Genomic DNA, 22,760 nt, shown 5'->3' with positions numbered 1-22,760 from the left:
AGGTGTGTTTCAGCAACAGAGAAGTGCTGTAACACTTGTGAATGTGTGAAAGAAAATAAGACTTTTTCAGCAGTCTTCATTGCACATTCATATTTTGTCATATTTTCCGTCAACATACTGCCCTTTCTCTCTAATGGCTCCTACTCACTTGCAGATTCACTCTGTCAAAGTTCCCCAACCAATAGAATGCCAAATATGAAGTTGACAAAATCCATTTTTGTACTGTAAACTAGGTATAGCAGATCACTGCTACTGATCAGTAGATATATTGTATTCTATTTTAATGCTGTTATTACTGTTTTCAGACTTAAGTGGTTAAAGTTGCAGTGTGTAGAATTTAGTGACAAAGTGGTGAAGTTGTATGTTGCAGCTGAATACCCCTCACCTCATCTTCCCCTTCCAAACATGAAAGAGAATCTGTGGTAACCTTCAGTTTTCATAAAAACTCAAAGGGTGTTTAGTTTGTCCAGTCTGGGCTACTACAAGAAACATGGCGGTCTATAAAAGGGCCCATTCTGGGGTAAAGAAAACAACAATTTGTATAATTTAGATGAAACACACTAGTGAAAACATCACTAGGATTATTTTATATAAAATTTCTGTCAATAGATCCCTTTCACCTAAATCTTACACACTGAACCTTTAAGTCATATTTTCAACATGGGAATGCATCAATGATAATATACTTTGAAGTGTTAATTACACAAGATTGCATACACAGGCTAGGCAACATAAAACAAACTGAATGCAGACGTATTTCTATTTTCCCAAATTTCAGGGTTCTTGAATAGAAAACGTACCAACAACACTAACTACCTAATACACTAAGACAGAAGAAGTCAAAAGTAACTTGTATGAGCTACTACATTTTAAACGAATGCAGCTGGTGAGGGGGCGGACTTCTCTGCATATGTACAGAATGAGCAGTAAATGCTACTGTGAGTTTACTGCAGATTACAATTCATAATCGGCTTTTCACATTTGTACTGGAATTGTTTAAATTTAAGGAATAAAATGTGATATATTTTAACACACAGCTTCAAGTTATTTATGAGCTACAATTTTTACATAACTTATTTAACATGAAAAGTAGCTATATTCATAACCTATTTTACCTACAGAACCTGCTCAGATGTTACCTTTCAGACTCAGATTTCGAATACCTTAACTTCATGTTCACTCATGAATGAATCCTGACTGGCACTGGCAGAGCAGATAGAGTTGACAGTGAATGTACACTGCTCAAAAATGAAGGGAACACTTAATCGTCACAGTATAACACCAAATCAGTTAAACTATCAATCTGTTCATTTAGGAAGCACAAGTGATTGTGAATCAATTTCACCTGCTTTGGTGCAAATGAAAGTGACAACAGGTGCAATAGAGAGGCAAATGCAAGACCACCCCCAAAAAGGGAATGTTATTTCAAGAGGTGGCAACAGACAATTGCTCTCTCCTTATCCTTCCTGACTGATTCTTCTCTAATTTTGTGTTCTGATAGTGTCCTGGTAGCATGAGGCGGTACCTGCAGCCTTATCAAGTTGCACAGGTAGTCCAGGTCCTCCAGGAAGGCACATCCATACATACGGTCGCAAAAAGGTTTGCTGTGTGTCCTAGCACAGTTTTAAGAGCATGGAGGAGACACCAGGAGACCGGCTGTTACACAAGGAGAGCTGGACAGGGCCGTAGAAGGGCATCAACCCAGCAGCAGGACATCTGCTCCTTTGTGTGAGGAGGAACAGGAGGAGCACTGCCAGAGCACTACATAATGACCTCCAGCATGCTACTGGTGTGCATGTTTCAGACCAAACCGTCAGAAACAGATTCCAGCACCGTTCAGCTCGATTGGCATTTGCCAGAGAACACCAGAATTGGCAGGGCCGCCACCAGCACCCCATTCTCTTCACAGATGAGAGCAGGTCCACACTGAGCACATATGACATGTGTGAAAGAGTCTGGAGATGACGTGGTAAACGTTATGCTGCCTGTAACATTATCCAGCATGACCGGTTTGGAGGTGGGTCATTGATGGTCTGGGGAGGCATATCCTTGGAGGATCGCATAGACCTTAATGTCATAGCTAAGGGTACCCTGACTGCTGATTTTACTTAGATTTTTGGTGTGGTCATTGGATGTAATTTTGTTCTCAACAAATTATACAATGTACATCAGTAAAGACTTTCAACTTGAATAATTTGTTCATCAAGACCTGATTGTCATTTAAGTTTCCCTTAATTATTTTTGAGCAGTCCAATTCCTCTCCCTTGGCCATACCCCTACATATGAAGTGCCCTTCAATGGGAGTGTCCCCCTCCAAAAGGGGCTAGAATGTTTACTTAGGTGGAAAGGTGGTATCCCCTCTTTCATTTGTTAAAATGGTAAATTGTTTGTATTTATATAGCGCTTTTCTAGTCATGATGACCCCTCAACGCACTTTGCAGTACAGTTTGCCATTCACCCATTCACACACACATTCATACAGTGCATCTATTAACGCCACCTTTTTTCTATGAGGGGCAATTTGGGGTTCAGCATCTTGCCCAAGGACACTTCGGCATGCAGATGGGGGAGACTGGGATCGAACTGCTGACCTTCTGATTGAAGGACGACCGATCCATCCCTCAGCCACAGACATTTTTCTCTCCCACCTATCGACCACTGTGAATTCTATTATTCTAGCCAACAATCTGAAAATGTCCATGTGGATGCAGTTTCTTCTTTTGTCACATGTGAGCAGTGTTTTCAGATGTCTCTCATTATTTAACCCCTTTCCACCTAAGTGAACTGAGTGCTAGTGTAGGGCTGCTGCTAGTGCTTTTTTCGGTGCTGGTTCAAATTGCAAATCTTTTAGGAACCAGTTTGCTTTTCCATGGGCTAGAGCTGTCTTAGAGCCACGTCATTATGTCACCATATACGTCACTGTATATGTCTCTATGCCTCAGATCTAAGCGATATCCTTGAAAAGATAAAGGGCACAGTTGAGATGAAGATTGAGAGGATGGGTAACATGTACAACTACGGAGCGTAACATTTTGGAGTGACGCAGAAAGAAGGGATAACACCCACAATGGAAACCAAGTCCAGAAGGCAGCTGGAAATAGAATGCTTGGGAAAAGAGAAAAAGCAGGGGAATCTTTGATTACAAAGCCAAACCAGTTGTTGACGCTAGGACGCATAACCGAGGTTATGTCCCTAAGATCCACTGGTGGCCGCTAACACCTGCTAACATCTATGGTAGTTGGTAACATAAATTGTGCAGAAGACCCTCAAACGTAGAAGGGACATTCACCAACTTGTCCTATATTCTCAAATATATTGGTCAATTATTATCCATTTTTCATAACAGAAACATCGACTTAAACATATATTAAGCTGGCTGAGCTAGTTAACGATGTACATAATTTTGCTTCAAACAAGGTATTTTTAATCTGATAGTAGATAGTGGTTGTGGTGGTATCAGGTCACATTAGCTCATAAACTTTGAGTGTACAGACTTTGTGAATTGATCAGGATAGATATTTTACTTATATTTACTCTTGCCAATAAGAATTACCAGTGGTTAAAAGATGACCCGAAAATGGATGGATTTGCATGGTCTGTTAGTTTTAATGCCAAAAATCTCATTAACAAATAACAAGTATTAATCATGTCTCTGTCATTTAAGTGCTCCTTCCTTAAATTAATAAACACAAATTATGGGTGCACTCAGTGCTCTATTGTCAGTAGGCCTGTTTGAGACGTTTCACACAAACACTTCATAACTGGCTCACCTGCATATTCGCCCAAGTTGATCTCCTCCTCAAAGATGTCACTGAAACCCTCTCCTGAGTTCAACAAGTCTAGACGCCCATCAATGAACTGCAGAGGAACAATAACATTGAAGGGTGTAAAACAAATGGTGAAATAAAAGTGTTTGTGTGTGTGTCTTTATGATGATTGATTTTAGGTTTAACTCAGTTTTATATAGTGAGAATATTTCTGTACTTTAAGGAGATTTTGCCTGGACCTGAATTCATCTAAAACAAAGTCTTAGCCTTCTAACTGTCCTGATAAGGACAGTTAGAAGGCTAAGACTTTGTTTTAGGGTTTAGGTTAGGGTAAGATTTGGATTGGGCAAGTTGTGCACATCTTCAAAGATAAAAAATGCAAGATAATAACTGCAAGATCCAATTGAGCACATGTTCAAGTTATCAGCAGTTTTAGATTACTGGAACAATAGAGATAAGTTTTGGGTAACACTTTATATTAGGGAACACATTAACCATTAACTAGTTGCTTATTATGATGCATATTAGTAGCATATTGGTTCTTTATTAGTCATTATAAAGCACTTATTAATGCCTTATTCTGCATGATCTTATTCTACAACTACTAGGCCATTAACTAACAGTTTCCCCTCAATAACCTCATAATTACTGCTTAATGATGGTAAGTAAAGAGGTTGTTGTACATGATATTGTTCATAACACTTAATAAATATGTTCTATTCACATGTAACAAAACACAAAACTGCAAGTGTTAATAGTGGGAATATAACTCTAAGTTAAGTCTTTCTTACTCAGAACATGTTCCCCCATTCTAAAGTGAGGTTTTGTAACAAATATATAGAGAAATGGTTGAAAAACTGTGTGCTCATTTACACACCAAAAAGCTCTGTCAGCTGAAATGTATACAGGAAGTTTAGGCAGTACATTTGTTCTTAGCCTTGAAAAAACGTTAAAAAAGGGAGAATGACAATTCTTGTGGTACTACCACCCTATAAGGCTCATACTGAGCAAAGAATATTAAGATTGTAATTCATGTAATTCAACAACTTCCTTACTTACTATAAATAAGCAGTAATTAGGAGGTTAGAGGGAAAACTGTTAGTTAATGGCCTAGTAGTTGTAGAATAAGGTCATGCAGAAAAATGCATTAATAAGCGCTTTATAGTTACTAAAAAAGAGCCAATTTGCTAATAATATGCATGATAATAAGCGACTAGTTAATGGTTAATATGTGTTCCCTAATATAAAGTGTTACCAAGTTTTGAATAGGAACTAGTGGATACCAAGGTGCAATCACTGATGTTTCCTTTGCCAAGATAGGCAATATTGTAATGTCTTCATAGGTCACCATGGCTTCTGTTTACATAGTACATAAGCTTCACAAGGAACATTTGAAACCAGAGAACCTGGTACAGAATACATGCTAAGTAAACCAACAAGTATGTGAACAATGATGCTGGTATTGCACCCATTGTATATGCATAGATATTGGTATCAATTCAATTTCACTAGTGACCTTAGAGAATGGGGAATGTATTACATCAATGAAGGCCCTCATGAGTATAAAAGATGACAGGTGTGTGTATACCTGTTTGAAGAGCTGCAGCTGAATAGCGTTCTGAAGGAACTGTCTCATGGCACTGGTACGATGATTCACAAATGTTTCTTCATTGAAAGTTATTGGCTCTCCCTAAAAATAAACAAAGTCACATCTCTGGAGAGGAGGACAATGAACAAACATATCATGGATGAACCCAACCACCCTCTTTACCAAATACTGGACAGACAGTGGAGCACCTTCTCCAAGAGACTCCTCAGCTTTACTGTCACAAAGACAGTTACAGGAAATCTTTCTTGCCATAAGCCATTGGATTGTACAACACTTCTCCTCTGTCTGTCACAGAACATTCTGAAATCTACGTTCAACTTTAATTCTTTCTCCCAATACCAGCACTTTGACATCATCACTCAAAATATTTCATCACAGATAATGAAACAGCACTAGGACGGTTTAAGTCATACTTATCAGACAATTGTTAATGTTAACAGAGACTCTTCCATGCACATAAGCCAGTCATGGAGGTTGTCAAGGTTCTGTACTTGGACAGATACTTTTCATTATAATGTATATATGCTTATAAGCAATGTTATCAGAATACACCACATGCATGTCCATTGGCATGCAGATGACAGACTGCTATATTCAACTCTGGAGCCAGATAAAACTCTTTAGGACTTCAGGAATGTTTTTAAGTAACACTAAGTCGCTTTATACCTTCACATTACATCTTCAAAATCACTTTGATGGTAAATAAACTTATAATAGGTAAAAAGGCATGTCTGTCATTGCTGCATTGCTCCCTGGATGCCTGGAACTGCACTTTGTGAATTTAAGAAGCATACATCACATACCAAAAATCAGAGCAGGAATTGCATTACCTTGGCCTCTAGTTCCACTGTAACAAACATTGGGGTTTTTCATTTTTGACCAGGACACATTGCTCCTGTGTTAGCTTCTTCACAACGCTCAATCCAGAATATAATTGAAAACAATTATCCTTATATAAAAAGCTCAATGGTATATTCAAGAACTCAGAGAATAGAATATTAGGAATAGCCATCAGCTACCAGGCCCCTCTCCTGTGGAATCAAATCCCAGTTTGGATTGAGAAAGCCTCTCTTCATTTAGGTTTTGATCTAAATGTTTCCTCTTTGATAAAACTTATAGTTAGTGGTGGCTCTGGTGAGCCTTAAACCATCCCTTTGTTATGCTGCTACAAATCTAGACTGCTCTCTGATGATCTGCTGAATGATCTAGATCAGAATAATCAACTATTATTATTATTATCATTTGCCTATAATCAGCAGTTATTGCGCCTGTAATACATTAGATAATGTATATTATGATTTTATATTATACAAATAAAGCTGAATTGAATTAGGCATGTCAATTTGGCATAAAGTTTCCCGTTATACCCAAACCCACATGAAAGAACCAATGTCATCATGACTATGAACATGCATCACTCATGTTACTTGTTTACACCATGTACCGACCAACTCAATGTGCAGAGCGTTTCTGTAGCTGCCAAACAGAGCTGCCTGACTCTTGAGGAAGGCTAGAGCCACTCCATCCCCTGTTGTTGTTGAAACCTTCTTCAAACGACTTTTTAAAGACACAACCTGTGGGGCAATAACTCACAGACATTAGAATACAGTATTATATGAGAAAGTTTATATCCCCATTGAAAAACCTTGTTTCTTATTTTTGAAATAAGTTGTGTACTTTGCAGCAGTTCCTCACCACATCATTGGGCAGGCTTTCCAGGTCATTATAGGGAGTTTCCAATGTGTTTGTGTCTACATTTAGGATCACCACATCATCCAGAGCCAACCCTCGAACTCTCTATAAGAAGGCAGGACATATTTCGTATTGACAGATTCAACTGAAGATTTGTCATTTTCCTTGTAATACAGATGGATAGATGCAGTTACCTCCATCATGCTGGAATGCACTCCAATGAGGTATGGCATTGGGGCACTAAAAAAAGAGCCAGAGACATTGTTACAACATGAATGACAAATATAACAAATGGAAGTCCTACAAAGTGTGTCATGATTTGCCTGGTTGATATTAAATCAAGCATTGATGTTCGTTCCCTTTAAATGCTCCCTGAAATCTCCCAGATCTGTCTGATCACCTCCCATGCCTAAACTGAAAGCCCGAAATCCATAATGTAAAATAGTTTTTTTCATTATTGTTTATTGGCAATGGACCAACTAATTATTCTTGAGTCATAGCCAAACATGTGTTTTTGAGTTCATAGTGACTGTGACTAGCAAATGCTAATCTTCATCAGTTCATCCTTGAGTCCAAGTGAACATTGGTGCCAAATTTGAATAAATACCTCAAGGATGAACTAATTTAACAGTCAGAGTTTTAAAGACCTTTTGTCAGGTCACAGAAAAATATAGAAAAAGGAATATAAATGAATAAACAGAATAGGAACTTCTCTGTCATACCATTCTCAGAGCACTCAAATTCACCACCCACCGGGGGCCAGGCGGCCCCGGAAGTAAATGGTCTACAGGTGCATCTCAATAAATTAGAATATCATGGAAAAGTTTGTTTATTTCGATAATTAAATTCAAAAAGTGAAACTCATATATTAAATAGATTCATTACACACAGAGTGAAATATTTCAAGCATTTACTTCTTTTAATTTTGATGATTATGGCTTACAGCTTATGAAAACCCAAAATTCAGTATCTCAGAAAATTGGAATATTGTGAAAAAGTTCAATATTGTAGACTCACGATGTCCCACTCCAATCAGATAATTAACTCAAAACACCTGCAAAGGTTTCCTGAGCCTTTAAATGGCCTCTAAGGCTGGTTCAGTAGGATACACAATCATGGGGAAGACTGATGACTTGACAGTTGTCCAGAACACAGTCATTGACACCCTCCACAAGGAGGGTAAGCCACAAAAGGTCATTGCTAAAGACGCTGGCTGTTCACGGAGTGCTGTATCCAGGCATATTCATAGAAAGTTGAGTGGAAGGAAAAAGTGTGGTAGAAAAAGGTGCACAAGCAACAGGGATAACCGCAGCCTTGAGAGGATTGTGAAGCAACGGCCATTCAAGAATTTGGGGGAGATTCACAAGGAGTGGACTGAGGCTGCAGTCAGTGCATCAAGAGCCACCACGCACAGACGTATCCAGAACATGGGGTACAACTGTCGCATTCCTCGTGTCAAGCCACTCCTGAACCAGAGACAACGTCAGAAGCGTGTTACCTGGGCTAAGGAGAAAAAGGACTGGACTGTTGCTCAGTAGTCCAAAGTCCTCTTTTCAGATGAAAGTCAATTTTGCATTTCATTTGGAAATCAAGGTCCCAGAGTCTGGAGGAAGAGTGGAGAGGCACAGAATCCAAGTTGCTTGAAGTCCAGTGTGAAGTTTCCACAGTCAGTGATGATTTGGGGAGCCATGTCATCTGCTGGTGTTGGTCCACTGTGTGTTATCAAGTCCAAAGTCAACGCAGCCGTCTACCAGGAAATTTTAGAGCACTTCATGCTTCCCTCCGCTGACAAAGTTTATGGAGATGCTGATTTCATTTTCCAGCAGGACTTGGCACCTGCCCACACTGCCAAAAGTACCAATACCTGGTTTAATGACCATGGTATCACTGTGCTTGATTGGCCAGCAAACTCGCCTGACCAATGACAATATCTATGGGGTATTGTCAAGAGGAAGATGAGAGACACCAGACCCAACAATGCAGACGAGCTGAAGGCCGCTATCAAAGCAACCTGGGCTTCCATAACACCTCAGCAGTGCCACAGGCTGATCGCCTCCATGCCACACTGCATTGATGCAGTAATTCATGCAAAAGGAGCCCCGACCAAGTATTGAGTGCATATATATATGAACATACTTTTCATTAGGCTGACATTTCTGTATTAAAAATCCTTTGTTTTATTGGTCTTATGTAATATTCTAATTTTCGAAGATACTGAATTTGGGGTTTTCATTAGCTGTAAGTCATAATCATCAAAATTAAAAGAAATAAACACTTGAAATATTTCACTCCGTGTGTAATGAATCTATATAATATATGAGTTTCACTTTTTGAATTGAATTATCGAAATAAATGGACTTTTCCATGATATTCTAATTCATTGAGATGCACCTGTATATACAGTATATAAAGCGCTTACCACTCAAAGTGCTTTACAGTACAGGTTATTACCATTCACCCACTCACACATTCATACAGTGCATCTATAGGCAGCACTTTTTTCTATAAGGGGCAATTCAGGGTTCAGTATCTTGCCCAAGGACACTTTGACATGCAGATGGGGAAGACTGGAATTGAACCGCTGACCTTCTCGAGGACAACCGCTGTACCCCCTCAGCCACAGCCAGAAGTTAACAAACTTGCTGACAGGCAAACAACACTAGTCAGAGAAGTCATGTAAAGTTGACAAAACGATCATCTTTGGAGAGGCAGCCGTGAAGATCATGACATGAAATGACCCCGGACATTTTCCTCTGTTTGCAGCTCACTAAAGACAGTGTTAATGCTGGAGGATCAACTGGGTTATGCCACAAGGTCTGGATGCCTGTTTACATTTAGCTAGTCGACAGTTTTTGTTTGTTTTTTAGGTCTCAAATATGACCATGCCTATCTAAAAGCGTATGAATGGTGTTGAACTGTTAGTTGATTAGTTATTGTTGCATGTGGTTCAGTGTAATATATAGCGCAGTAACCACTGAACCAAATTTCACCAAATTTGGTAAGAATGCTCTGGGGCAACTAAAAACTAACATTTAGAGTGCCGAATTAATTGGCGGAAGTGGGCGTGGCCTATAAAACTTTTGCATATTTTGCGGGATTTCTTCCACATATTTTAAGCTACAAACATAAAAATTTGTACATTCATTGGGAATGATGTAAAGTAATGCCCAAGAAACTTGAACCCAATCTGCCACATGGTGGCGCATTTGACAAGCCATGCCCCTCACATAGTGAAATTTCACACACAAGTCCAGCTCAATGTAAAGCCTCTTGGACCATAACTGTCCGCCATGATGGATTTTTGCTAATTTTCATAAATTAAAAAAACAGTAATATCACATCTACTTTTTGATTTTGATTACTAACACTAACCCAAATAGTGCCCCCTAAAGTGCAGCCCCGGCACCCCGATTGACCGAAATGTACAAAAATCGGTAGGGACATGTGTCTTTTTATAACAAATAAAGCACCCTCAAGGATCAATATGCTAGACCTAACAGGAAGTTGGCCATTTTGAATTAAGTGGCCATTTTTGACCATTTGCCCATGTTGTATTCGAACAAACTCCTCCTAGAGCTTTCATCTGATCAACTTTAAATACAGTGAGTGTCATCTCAACAACATGGAGATTAAAACTACTTCTATTTTTTAGTGTAAGTCACACGGTGTGACCGTGGCGTGGCGTAGAATTTTGATGAATCACCAAAAAAGAGGGATTTATTATAACTCATTGTCAGTCAGCCTCAAAACTGTATCACACGATCACAGTCCCGGGCCGCTCAAGCTAGACGCAAGGCTAGTCAAAGGTTTTAGGTGGCACCCCAACCCAGGCCACTGACAACTGGGCCACCAGATCTGTTGGGGGACCATAGACAATACCTACCACTGAGAGGCATGCAAAAAACAATTTCTCATAGGGAGAGGGTGCAACCACATTCGGTTGGTAGAACCAGCTGAATGTAGATGAAGTTGACCAAGTCACACCTGTGCAGATCTCTGCAAGAGGGGCCTCAGTATGATCGCACTACCAGTGACACTGATACCTCTTTGCTGTCGTATATCTGCAGGATCACCTCTGTCTACCTAGACACTCCAGTTTGTAGCATATGTGAAGTTGGTTGTTTATCTTGTGGGCTTGTGTTGCTCTGATGTACAACTGCAGAGCCTGACGGTGCAAAGTGGGGACCGACTGTCTCTCCTCTGCTTGTCTGGAAAAGAGGGTATAAAGCTTGATCACCTGACCAAGTTGTGACTCTAAGAGAACTTTGGGGAGGAAAGCCGGGTTGGGATGCAGCACAACTCTCCCATCATGCGGCCTAAAGTTGCCGAGCTTGCATGTCTCCAACTCTCCTAGCAGATGTCACTGCCAACAGAAATGGCTGTCTTGAGGGACAGCCATTTCAGGCTTGAGGGGAGGTCAAGAAGGTTCTGCTGCAGAGTCTGCAGGATCAATGCCAGATTGCAGTGTGGACCTGCTGGGGTTCTAACCCAAGCTCTTGAGTTACTGGGCGCACCTCAGAAATTCTGCACCACTCCACACAGGCTGGTTCGATGAGAGCCACAATGCCTTTAAGGGTCAGTAAAGCCTTCCCCATGTTCAGCTACACCTGCAGGAACATAAGGATCTACTGAGACCCACATGTGAGCAGATCTGCCTGGTTTTTAAACCACACCACCACTCAAAACATTCTCCAATAGTAGGAGTATGCTGCCCTAGTGGATGGAGCCTGTTCTTCCTGGAAGGTCTGCACCACAGCCTGTGGCAGATCCATTCCGATGAGACTGGTTGTTTCAGTGGCCAAGCACAAAACCGAAGCCCCTGAGGAAACGAGTGCAACAGAGCCCCCTGGGACTGTGAAAGTAGATCTCTCCATAATCAGAGCTCCCATGGCACCATGCATCAATGGGGGGATATCTGAGAACCAGACCATCTAAGCCCAGTTTGGGGCTATCAGGACTAGCGGCTGTCCCTCTACCCAAACCCTCTTCAGGAGGAGAGGGAGGAGACCGAAGGGGGTAAACACATACTGATGGGCCATGGCGTCTGCAGGATCGTCTTTCCTCAGGATGAAGAATAGAGCACAGTGAGTCAACTCCCTGGAGGCGAAAAGATCTACAACTGCTGTGGTTGCAGATGCCGGACCTCTGCCACCACTTCTGGGTGGGGCCATTCTCCGAGCTTGGGCCTCATCTGGAGAAGCGATCCGATGCCTGATTTTAGATGCCAGGCACTTGTAGTGCTTGGGGGATAGGAAGCATGGTGATGCCCATACCCCCAGCTTGTGCGCCAGTCTGCAAAGGCGAGGGAATCCTAACCATAAGAAAGAAAAGGGGGGTTCCAACAAACTGTAGTCGGCAGCCCCTGGTCATGGTTGAAATCACCCATGGGTTCGCGCCCAGCTCTGTCCAGGCCAAGCAATGGGCTTCATGTCAGCAAATGCCCCGCCTAGATGTCTCCCAGGACGACCTCGGCCAAAGCTACCGGACACTACCAAAGTGCAACGATGGGCCTCCTGCGCACACTGTAGTAAGGCCCCAGCCTCCTGGCCAAACATTGCGGATGGCTCTATAGGTAGCTTCATTAGACAGGCTTGGTCCTCCTGCTGCAGACTGGACTGGCACAACCACAAATAGCGTCTCACCAGCCACAGTACAGCCATAGCCTTGCCAGCTTCTGTATCAGCCTAGGGAGCAGGTAAGCAATTTGCCTCAGCTCCTCGCTACGCTGGGGGCTGTAGCCTTCACCCATGTCCTGCATCAGCTAACACTGATACAGTGAGAGGATCTTGCCTGTGTTTTCTAGCAGCACCTGGACAGCCAAGACCCTGTGCATTTTGGCTGGCAGGGAAGTCATCATCCTGCATTCATCTTTCTTTTATTTATTTGGTTTTAAATTACAGGGACACGGTTCATTAATAAACAATTGTGTGAGCCAGTTTAGCAATCTTGGCATATTTTCAACTGTAGTCCCTGGGCAGGTGTGAAAAAATTAACAGAGGACAAAGTCAGTGCTGCTTTTGCCTGATCCACCTGAGGCAGCTGACCACAGCAGATGGTCTACCGATTTCTAGTGTCGGAAAGCATCCTGCCATCTTGCGTGAGGCGAGTGGCCTGGGAGGGATTTTGTAGCCGTCCCTGGACCACCTTCTCAAAATCAGGGAGGAGGGGCACGGAAAGGGGGGCTGGTCCAAGCTCCCCAGCCTCATAAAAAATGGGCGAATGTGCAGACACAGCACGCCCCGCTGCATCACACCGACCACGCTGGTTTCCACAACGGAGATACAGTGCGTAAGCGGGCAGAGCCACGCGATACAACTGTATGGTGCGCTTGCTGTACTTTTCTACTTTTTCCCGCCAATGACCCACACCCGAGAGGTGACAGCAGCCCTGAGAGGAGCCGAAGTCCAGCTCTCATCCGCACCAGGCAGCGGATTTAGATGCTTCTCTGTCTTGTGATTGGTCTCTAAATTGTATCTTCAATCTCTGCTGAAACCCAAGTCTGAACTGCTCAGTGGAGATTGGGAAATTAGATTGATCACACACACACCTGGGGCTTATATACTGGTGCTTTCCAGTACTACTGGTGTGTCTTGAATAATTAACCAGGTCATCTGGGGTCATTAACCATACATATGGAATATGTATCTGGGTGGAGAGATATGATAGAGAACTGATGGGGCTCACTGACAATGAAACCAAAGACCTGAACAGCCTCCTACAGAGCTATCCGCTACCACAACAATTAAAATTGTATTTTATAGGTGTATAATGTCACCTTACAGGCTACCATAAAATGTTATATTTTTCATAAAGCCATTGATGGAGGAAGTGTCTGATTGGTAGTAGATGGTGGATATAGAATGAGGTACACAAAAATCACGGTTCGCTACTTACCTCGGTTTTGAGGGTTCGTTTTGGGTACGGTACAGAAAATGAACTGTACTTAAACTGCACCCATTATTGTATTGTATGATTATCATTATTAAATATATGTATTTCCATTTTTATGGATTTAAAGATCCACACTGTTTGGAGAGAGGGTTCTATGCCCTGCTGGCACTAACAGTGTCTCCCGCTGAGAACACTCTCACTCTTGGGACAGAGAAGCTGGGTTTGCACTAAACTCGTTGTTTCCTTGTCCCACTAATGCAGGTGTTATTCCCAATGTTAGTGGGACATCACTCTGGTGATGCCGTTTCAAACAAGTCGGCATGTGTCTTGTTACATTACATGTTACATTACAGTACATGTCATTTGGCTTTTATCCAAAGCGACTTACAATTAGTGCACTCAACATCTATGAGGGGCCATTTAGGGGTTCAGTATCTTGCCCAAGGACACTTCGGCATGCAGTTGGGGATTGAACCGCCAACCTTCTTGTTGGAGGACGACCACTCTACCCCTAAGCCACAGCTGCCCATTTTTGCCCATCTTGTCTTTGTCTGTCGTCATTAAAGTGACTGTGAGGGTGAAGTGTTTCCACACAGCGGAATAAGATGATGAGGGAGGGTCTTCACTCTCCTGTATGTCTGAGCCTACAGCCTACAGCACATCCGGTCCTTTGCTTAAGTTGTCCCTGGGAATTTGAGACCCGCACACACACACACACATAAGTTCCCAGGTGCGTACCAAACCGAGAGGCCTGTACCTTTTCAGTTTTGATACATGTACCGTTACACCCCTAATTTACACAGAAGAAGAGTTGACTTCACATTAACAGCAAAAAAATAAACAAATCATAAAACAAGAAGATGTCTTACCATCTGTGTAAGAAAGAGGCTTTATTGGTGTGTGTGCTGATGAGTCTTGTTTTTGTTGACAATGTGAGTTCATCTTTGAAAGTACACTACGGTAAACACACTCCAACAGTTTTGGAGAGATGATAAGCAGTATACTCACCAGCAGTAGTCTAAGAGATGTTGAGGCAGGACAGGAATGTAAACATGTTGCCAGTGCATGGGATATAGCATGGCTGCAGACCCATGGACACAAGCTGTTAACTGTAGCCAAGAACAGATTAAATTTATGATAGGTTACGTTAAATTGCTGCTCTATATATACAGTTATTTTACAGTGAACTGTTTAAATAAAATGGTCAAAATAATAAAAACTAAATTAAAATTGATTATATCAGCCTTAATGTAATGTAGTGTCAACACTACTTGCCAGCTTTTTCTGCTATTAAGTGCACATGGACCAACATGCAGACATAGCGTGAAAATCCAACATTCACTTATGTTTCTATGTCTGAGTAGGATCTGAATAAATTATTATGAGAGCAGGGACATTGAACCACAACAGTAGGGTTGCGGTAGGGATAGATGCCCAATGAGCTCAGCATCAGTACGATCATACTGTTGTTTTAATCACTGCGATATATAAAAATATAAAGTATAGCTACTGTACTTGTCTTAAATCAATAGCACTGGGATAAATCCCACCACATCACTGGGCCAGTGGATTGTAAAGACATCAGCCCATCTCCTATTTCTTTACTCATTATTTCCTATGAACTGTCAGAATGGTAAAATACTATCCTATTTTGTACTGAGCATGACCATTGGTTGTGGTGATAGAGAAATTGTAATGTCATATCACATAATCACAATTTGTCTTTGTTGTTTGTTGCAGAATTACGCAAAAACTATGTTAGATTTCCACAGAGCTTGTTGGAAGGATGGGACATTGGCCAAGAAAACTAAGGGGCAGTTTGAGGATGTCTTTGTTAAAATTTCTTTTACACTGCAAGCATTCTTTTTTACATTTTCGCCAATTTCCCAGGAAATAATGCATGGATCCTGATAGAAAAAGCACATTTAGTGGACTGATATCTAAGACAAGAGGCAGAAACATGAATTTTACATCACTTTCCCTAACATTGTGAGGTAGGTTACTAGTTAGTAATGAAACATTAAAATCTGCACTAATTTTGGGGAATATTTGTCTTAGGTATCAACTGATGTACTGTATGGAAAGGCTTGATTTCAACAGCTAACCAAAGTGGTTGCTGCCAACTTGCTTTGAATAAGGATCACATTTCCAACCCCATACCCTGACCTAACAGTCTCAAAATCCCAGTTCAAGTAAATCTTGAAGCCCTTTCAGAAAGGTAACAATGTAAATGCAATCTATAGATTCTAATAGACCTTAGAAATAGAAATAGTCAAAGTTGTAAAAGAGAGAGGAAACAGGAAGTTGACTCTACTTACAGTGCTTAGTTTGCTACAGCAGATGAGGATTCGACGTTCATAAAGCATACTAGCGTACAGATGAAGCATGTTATTGACATCTACTGCTACAAAGTACTCAGTTAGGTTTCTCTGCAAGGAGAGAAAAACAAACATATTGATAGTTAGTTATGAAGGTAAAGACCAACAAATTGATGATTCAGTATGTACAGTATGAACTGTGTTCAAGTCCTAAAACTCAACATTGCACAAAAAGTATCCAGTAACTATTTTAATTGACGCAGTGATGACTAATTTGTTATAACTAATTATGGCTTAAAGTTAAGAAAAGTGAAATTATAGTTGTTTTTCCAAATAACTATAGCAAAAGTGTCAAATGTTATAAGTCTTATCATCTCATTATTAACATTAAACAGTTCCACAATGAAAACTTTATGGATCAGATGTATCATTGTAAAAAGTCACTGTTGTTTGAATTAATTTAAAGGGATAGTTCATCCAAAAACAAAAATTCACTCATCTACTCAACACTATGCTGACAAAACACTTTTGGAGTTTCAGGGGTAAACAGCGTTCTAGCCAAATACAATACAATTGAAGTAAATGGTGGCATTTAAATTCGACTTGAAACGGTGTCATTTATACCATGTTTTTAGCCTGAATGTCCACTGTGATCCACGCACGAACGCAGCTCCAGACGATATCAGAAGACATTTAGGCTAAAAACATGGTGTAAATGACACAGTTTCGATTGAATTTGAATGTCGGGGCTTACGGACACTTGGATGACACCAAAGGAGCAGTATGGAAGCATTTTAAGTATTTTTTACGTTTGGTCACGTTTATTGTTTTACTGTTCTTTATCTGACTCTCCACTGACTTTTGCAAGGTTGTAAGCTGTCGTGGTCATACTAACCATCGATCAGATTATCCGGTGTGTGCGTTTGGGCTGCCATTACCTGTTGCGTGTCGGCTCCCACTCCAAACCTGGCTGCTTCCGCCGCCCAGGGCCCCCCTCCGGTCTATCTCCGGCAATAATGAGGATTAATAAAATGTTTGTATGGTTTTTGCTCGCCTGGACTGCCCTGTCTCATACTCATCCATCGACAGTAGTACTCCAATTAGGGCTGGGCGATAAAACGATAGCAATAATTATCGCGATATAACTTTTCCTCGATAAATATAAGACATGTTCGATATAACATCGATAGAACTCATTCCATCCATGTTTGACAGACAACAGGAACAGCGCCGCGAATAGCTTACCTTTTTTAATTTATTTGCTGCTTCTAACCCATTTATGCTGACTCTCCCCCAACATAATATTGCTGGGAGATTTTAATATACATATGGACAATATCAACAAAGCTCTAACTAGGGACTTTACATTTTGCCTTGACAGCTTTTGTTGTCACTCAGCTTTTGTTTTCCCCACTCAGTCCAAAGGACATATTCTGGACTTGATTTGCTGTTCAGATCTCCCCATCTCTGATCATATGTTGATATATTTTAATGTCAACCAATTAATATCCAAAACAAATCTCTTGTGTGATTCACAATTATTAAGGAAATAAATTCAAATTCTTTCTCCAGTGGAATTGATAGCCTCCCCAGCACAAACTGTTGATCCACCACTGATGAATTTGTCTCTCACTACAATGGTGGTCTTCATGGTCTTTTAAATACCCTGGCTCCTTTAAAAACCCTGTCTGTCTCCTTCTCCCATTCTGCCCCATGGTTTACACCTGTACTACGCCAACTCAACACGAAAGGCTGTCGCTTGGAATGCCTCTACAAGAAAACTGGAGTTGTTCTGCACAAAGAAATGTACAATGATCATATTCTTCACAACAAGGATGCTCTATCTACAGCAAAATCCACTTATTACTCAGGTTAAATCAGCTCAAGTGGAGGGTACACAAGGGCCCTGTTATCCTTGGTTATATACTTCGACCACCACTCTCTTGCTCCTCAAATGTACTGGGTTCTCCTGCAACTTCCTCAACAGTGATAAAATCGAGGTTCTCCTCATCGGCACCAAATCCACCTTATCAAAACCAGACAATTTTTCCTTCACCATTGATAATTCCTTAGTTTCTCCCTCCCCTCAGGTTAAGAGTCTGGGTGTCATCCTTGACAGCACACTATCTTTCCAAGCTCACATCAATAATGTTACTTGATCCACATACTTCCATCTACGTAAGAATAAATGCCTCCGCCCGTCCCTTACACCCAACAGCGCCGCCATTCTTGTTCACACCCTGGTTACATCCCACATTAATTACTGTAACTCCCTTCTTTTTGGTCTCCCTCACAAATTCGTTCATGACCTTCAACTAGTTCAGAACTCTGCCGCATTGTTTTTAAGATTCTGCTCCATACCTTTCAGGCCATCCATAATCTCACTCCCCTTTACCTTTCCTAACTCCTGCAAATCGACACACACTCCCGCACTCTCAGCTCTTCTTCTTCCATCCACCTCACTGTACCACCTGTCCGCTTGAGCACCATTGGATGTAGAGCCTTTAGCCACTCTTCTCCCTGCGTCTGGAGCTCCCTCCCACGAGACATCGGTAACATTGACTCTCTCTCCATTTTCAAATCCCGTATCAAAAAACATCTTTTAAAACTGGCATATTCAGTCTGATTGTTTTCCATTTGGCCAACCTACATAATGTTTCATTCACTGTTTATTTCATTGATCTTTTTAATACATTGTTTTTTTTTTGTTCTGTTTTTATCTCTGACCTTTAAAGAGACCCTGAGTGCTATGAAAGGCGTCTATAAATAAAATAAATTATTGTTATTATTACTTCAATTGTATTGGATTCGGCTGCAACACTGTTTACCCCTTAAACTCAAAAAGGGTTTTGTGGACTCAAACACTTCACCCACCACTCCATTGGCATAGTGGTGAGTAGATAATGGGTAAATTAAAAATTTTGGGTGAACTATCCCTTTAATGTAATATTGTCATGGATTTTCACAGTGGGAATGGGCTTCCAAAAATGTATGTGTCAGTTTTATTAATATTCATTTTAATAATTAATATTGTATTTGTTCATCATACAGGTTTATTGACAATCTACACTATATCATGGTATACTACCATTCCAACAGGATGAAGACCAACACTGTGCCATTTGACATTTGTCACATCCATTCCTCTTCCTCCAACATGTCCTAGAATGTGGGTTTTATGTAGAAAATATTTAGTTGTATTTGATCTTAAAAGGGCAGTGGTATTTGATGTAGCACAGCACTAATTACTCTTTAAAATATCTAAAATATAAAAAATGAATTAAAAAAAATTTGTTTTATCTTGTCTGTGTGTAACCACCACATAGGCATGTGAAAGCATCACAACCATGGATGGTAAAGCCATGAAACTTTACAGGTGTGTAATTTATATAGAAATGATGGGTGTGTGCCAACCTGCAAATAAGATTCATCCCATGGTCAGATAGTGTAAGGCTATATTATCCGGCACAATAACATTTTCTAGGAATGATTCAACAAGCAGAGATCTGGACATCGTAAATGGCTACCAATTATCTTCAGAAGTTGTACAAGTGTACATAGGCAACTGGACTCTAACTGACTAATGGAAGGTTTCAGGCATTTAGGTCTGTGCCTGTGTTGAGTCGTTATGTTAAACAGGCAGGTCATCTGTGCAATCCTAGTTGTATTGGACTGCATGAACCACATTGTTCTGTTAGTGCCTGGGTGTTTTGTCCTTAGGGTGAACATGCGTTTGTTGCTGGGCTTGAAATGTACACATTAGTGGTGATGTTCTACTAATGTACTCCTCTTCCAATTGTTTTGTTGTTGTAATTATAAAAATACTTATTTTGAAATGGTAATTTATGTTGACATGAGATTTTAATTTTGAGCTATTATTAATTTGCAATAAATAAGTGTGTGAGTAATTCATGAGCCTTTGTTTGACTAGTTTTAAGTGAACTCGCACATCACACACTGCACTACACGATCCCCCACCACAAGTAAAATCTCAACCTGTTGGATACACTGCACAGAAACAAATCAATGAGTTTATCTTTCATCAAATGTAAGGTAGCTTAGAGGTTTGATTGTGATGTCCCTAAGGATCTAATGAATGACCTGAAATTAGTTAGGCTAAATCCATACTACTATGTATTATTTTGAAAACTAAAATATTATCTGTCCACCAAAGCGTTTGGCTCCATATTAGTTTTAATGCCCGTCCATACACGCCTGAAAATACATATTATGTGACGATTCACGTACACTGGGCATGCACATGCCGGTGTTAAGAGAGAAGCATTTAGTTGTTGGTTGTGGATTGCTAAATGATAGCTCATCTCCAAGTTTTGTAAGCAGTCGTGTCATTATAAAATGCAGAATTTAACTGCACAACAATTCTGGCAATTGATTATCCAAAACTGGTAGCCAAGGCTTTAGCCGGTTGTTTTCTTCCAGAAATGGATCATGTGATAGGAACCTGAATCAGCAAAGGATACGCAGTGACTGAAAAGACCCAATCTGTTGGAAGTTGTAAGTGTATACGTTATCGTTTCCAAACATCTCTGTTTCTGTCCGTCTAGACAAACTTAGCCCAGGAGTTTTCGGGGTCAGCAGCACTTCCAAACTTGTCAGTTTTAGCAGCTCTAAAACTCCACAGGAGTGTGGATGCCAGGGTTATCCACAGCAGCATTGATGTTTTTTTAAATGAAAATGTAATCGTATGGATTTAGCCTCACAAAGAAACAAAAAGAAAACAAAAAGAAAACAACAACACTTACATTCTCAGGTATGCTGGGGAGTTCCCTCGTGTCAGGCACAGTAAAGAAGGAATGCTGGAGAAAAATTAATACAAGTGTAAACAGTATTAATACCTTCCAGTAGAAACTGTCTGGAAATATGCAGGTATACACTCCACCTTAAAATCTGGCCATCTATCTACTTATTGTCTGTCTGTGGAAGTCATATCTCAAGAATCGCTCATCTTTTCTGCTTCACACTTGACATGTGTATTGCTAAGGGTCCAAGGAAGTGCAGTGTTGAATTTGGTGATTTGGAGACATGATACGTTCATGATTCATAATCTTTGAATAAACAGGCAAATAGGACACTGGCTTAGGTTGAGCCGTGGAATGTGTTTGTCGTGGTTGTCTGTTGTTCACACTGGCAGCTGCTGTGGTTCTGCTTCTGTCAGCGCTATGTTTTTCATAGGGTTTGCATTGAAAATGGCTATTAAGTACCAAAGGCTGTAGTTATTTTAAAAGTTAAGTTAAAAACTTTATGTGATGGGCAGTATGCAGGCAGGCAGGCAGTCTCTCTCTGCTAGATTTGAAGTCAAGTCCAACATCTTCTTTAGTGTTGTTCTCTTTACTGCTCCAAATGTTGGTGATTTAATAAAACCCCAGAATTTGATGTTTTTAGAGATGTAAACAGGAAGCATAATATAGAAATATTATGTGCAGACCCACCTATGCACAGCTGGCGAGGAGTAAATGGTCTGTATTTATAAAGCACTTTTCTAGTCTCAACGCGCTTTATAGTACAGTTTTTATAGCCCTTTCTCTATCATACATCAGGCACATGCTGCTAGCATAGCTGCGGAGACGGGGATCGAACAGCCAACCTTCAGGTTACCGCTGAGTTTTACCTAACAGTTAATTAAAACTCTTCTATGTAAAGTGTCAACTAGGGGGTGCGCAATATCCAATATACTCGATGTATCGCGGCTTTTACCACTTGCTATGTATAAAATGACTATATCGTGACCATCGAGTATAAATTGTCACGTGAATGTTTTAAGTAGCAAAAAATTCTCTTTGAGTTTGAGCTTAATGTCCGCTGATATCTTCCGACGAGGTGCATTCAGGGACCATCGAAAATTCTAATGTCCGCTAGCTTAGCCACTTCCTGTGGACTTTTAATGAATTTCAAAATATCGAGATATATCGTGTACCGCGATATTTGTTTTAGGCCATCCCTGAAGGTTCTTAAGCCGAAGTATTAGTAGAATTGTTTTTCTTTGGGAAAATTAAGAGAAATACCTGCAGTGTTTGTAGTTTTAAATGAGCCAGACTCACCACACCGAGATGAACAGGGACCCCTGGCTCAGGAATGGGTAGCACATGAAGTGATACCAGGAGCTCTTGCCATTGGCTTTCCTGAAACATATTGTAGATCCACAATCCATGCATGGTCACATTCTCATTCAAGACACAATAACCCAACTTCAACATCAAGTAAATAACTAAGAACACAAGTTACAAAGTATGCACAGAAAAAGTTGTGCAAATTCTTTTAAGAAATCCACATTATAATTCATACCAAATCTCTTGGTCATGCTATCATCAGACAAAAGTGTGATTGATTATAATGCTGGGTCACTTTATTATGTTGACTTCCATAGATACATTCAAAGACTGATAGGAGTTAGTGTTGTTTGTTCAAAGTTATAGAAAATCTATTATCAGGCTTTCCATATCTTAAGCCAACATGACAAATCAG

The 22,760-nt window shown here is 40.5% G+C and overlaps 1 protein-coding gene across 4 annotated transcripts in view; it reads right to left on the bottom strand.

Annotated features, from left to right (window-relative positions):
- The window catches only part of dennd1a (DENN/MADD domain containing 1A), a 74,966-nt gene that overhangs the window by 17,998 nt on the left and 34,208 nt on the right, over positions 1-22,760 (bottom strand). For 3 of the 4 annotated variants that reach the window (XM_035141720.2, XM_035141721.2, XM_035141723.2), the window contains exons 7-15: positions 22,337-22,417; positions 21,041-21,094; positions 16,278-16,388; positions 14,968-15,068; positions 7,263-7,308; positions 7,072-7,173; positions 6,825-6,950; positions 5,356-5,457; positions 3,771-3,858 (exon numbers count right to left, since the gene is read on the bottom strand). In XM_035141720.2, coding sequence (XP_034997611.1) covers positions 3,771-3,858; positions 5,356-5,457; positions 6,825-6,950; positions 7,072-7,173; positions 7,263-7,308; positions 14,968-15,068; positions 16,278-16,388; positions 21,041-21,094; positions 22,337-22,417 — 811 coding nt within the window. The remainder of the gene's footprint in view (positions 1-3,770; positions 3,859-5,355; positions 5,458-6,824; positions 6,951-7,071; positions 7,174-7,262; positions 7,309-14,967; positions 15,069-16,277; positions 16,389-21,040; positions 21,095-22,336; positions 22,418-22,760) is intronic. The other variant, XM_035141722.2, reaches the window with a different exon arrangement.

The sequence above is a fragment of the Hippoglossus stenolepis genome, chromosome 18 (assembly GCF_022539355.2).
Source record: "Hippoglossus stenolepis isolate QCI-W04-F060 chromosome 18, HSTE1.2, whole genome shotgun sequence".
Lineage (NCBI taxonomy): Eukaryota > Metazoa > Chordata > Actinopteri > Pleuronectiformes > Pleuronectidae > Hippoglossus > Hippoglossus stenolepis.
The sequence above is the reverse complement of the archived record's forward strand: the minus strand, read 5'-3'. Positions and strand labels throughout refer to the sequence as shown.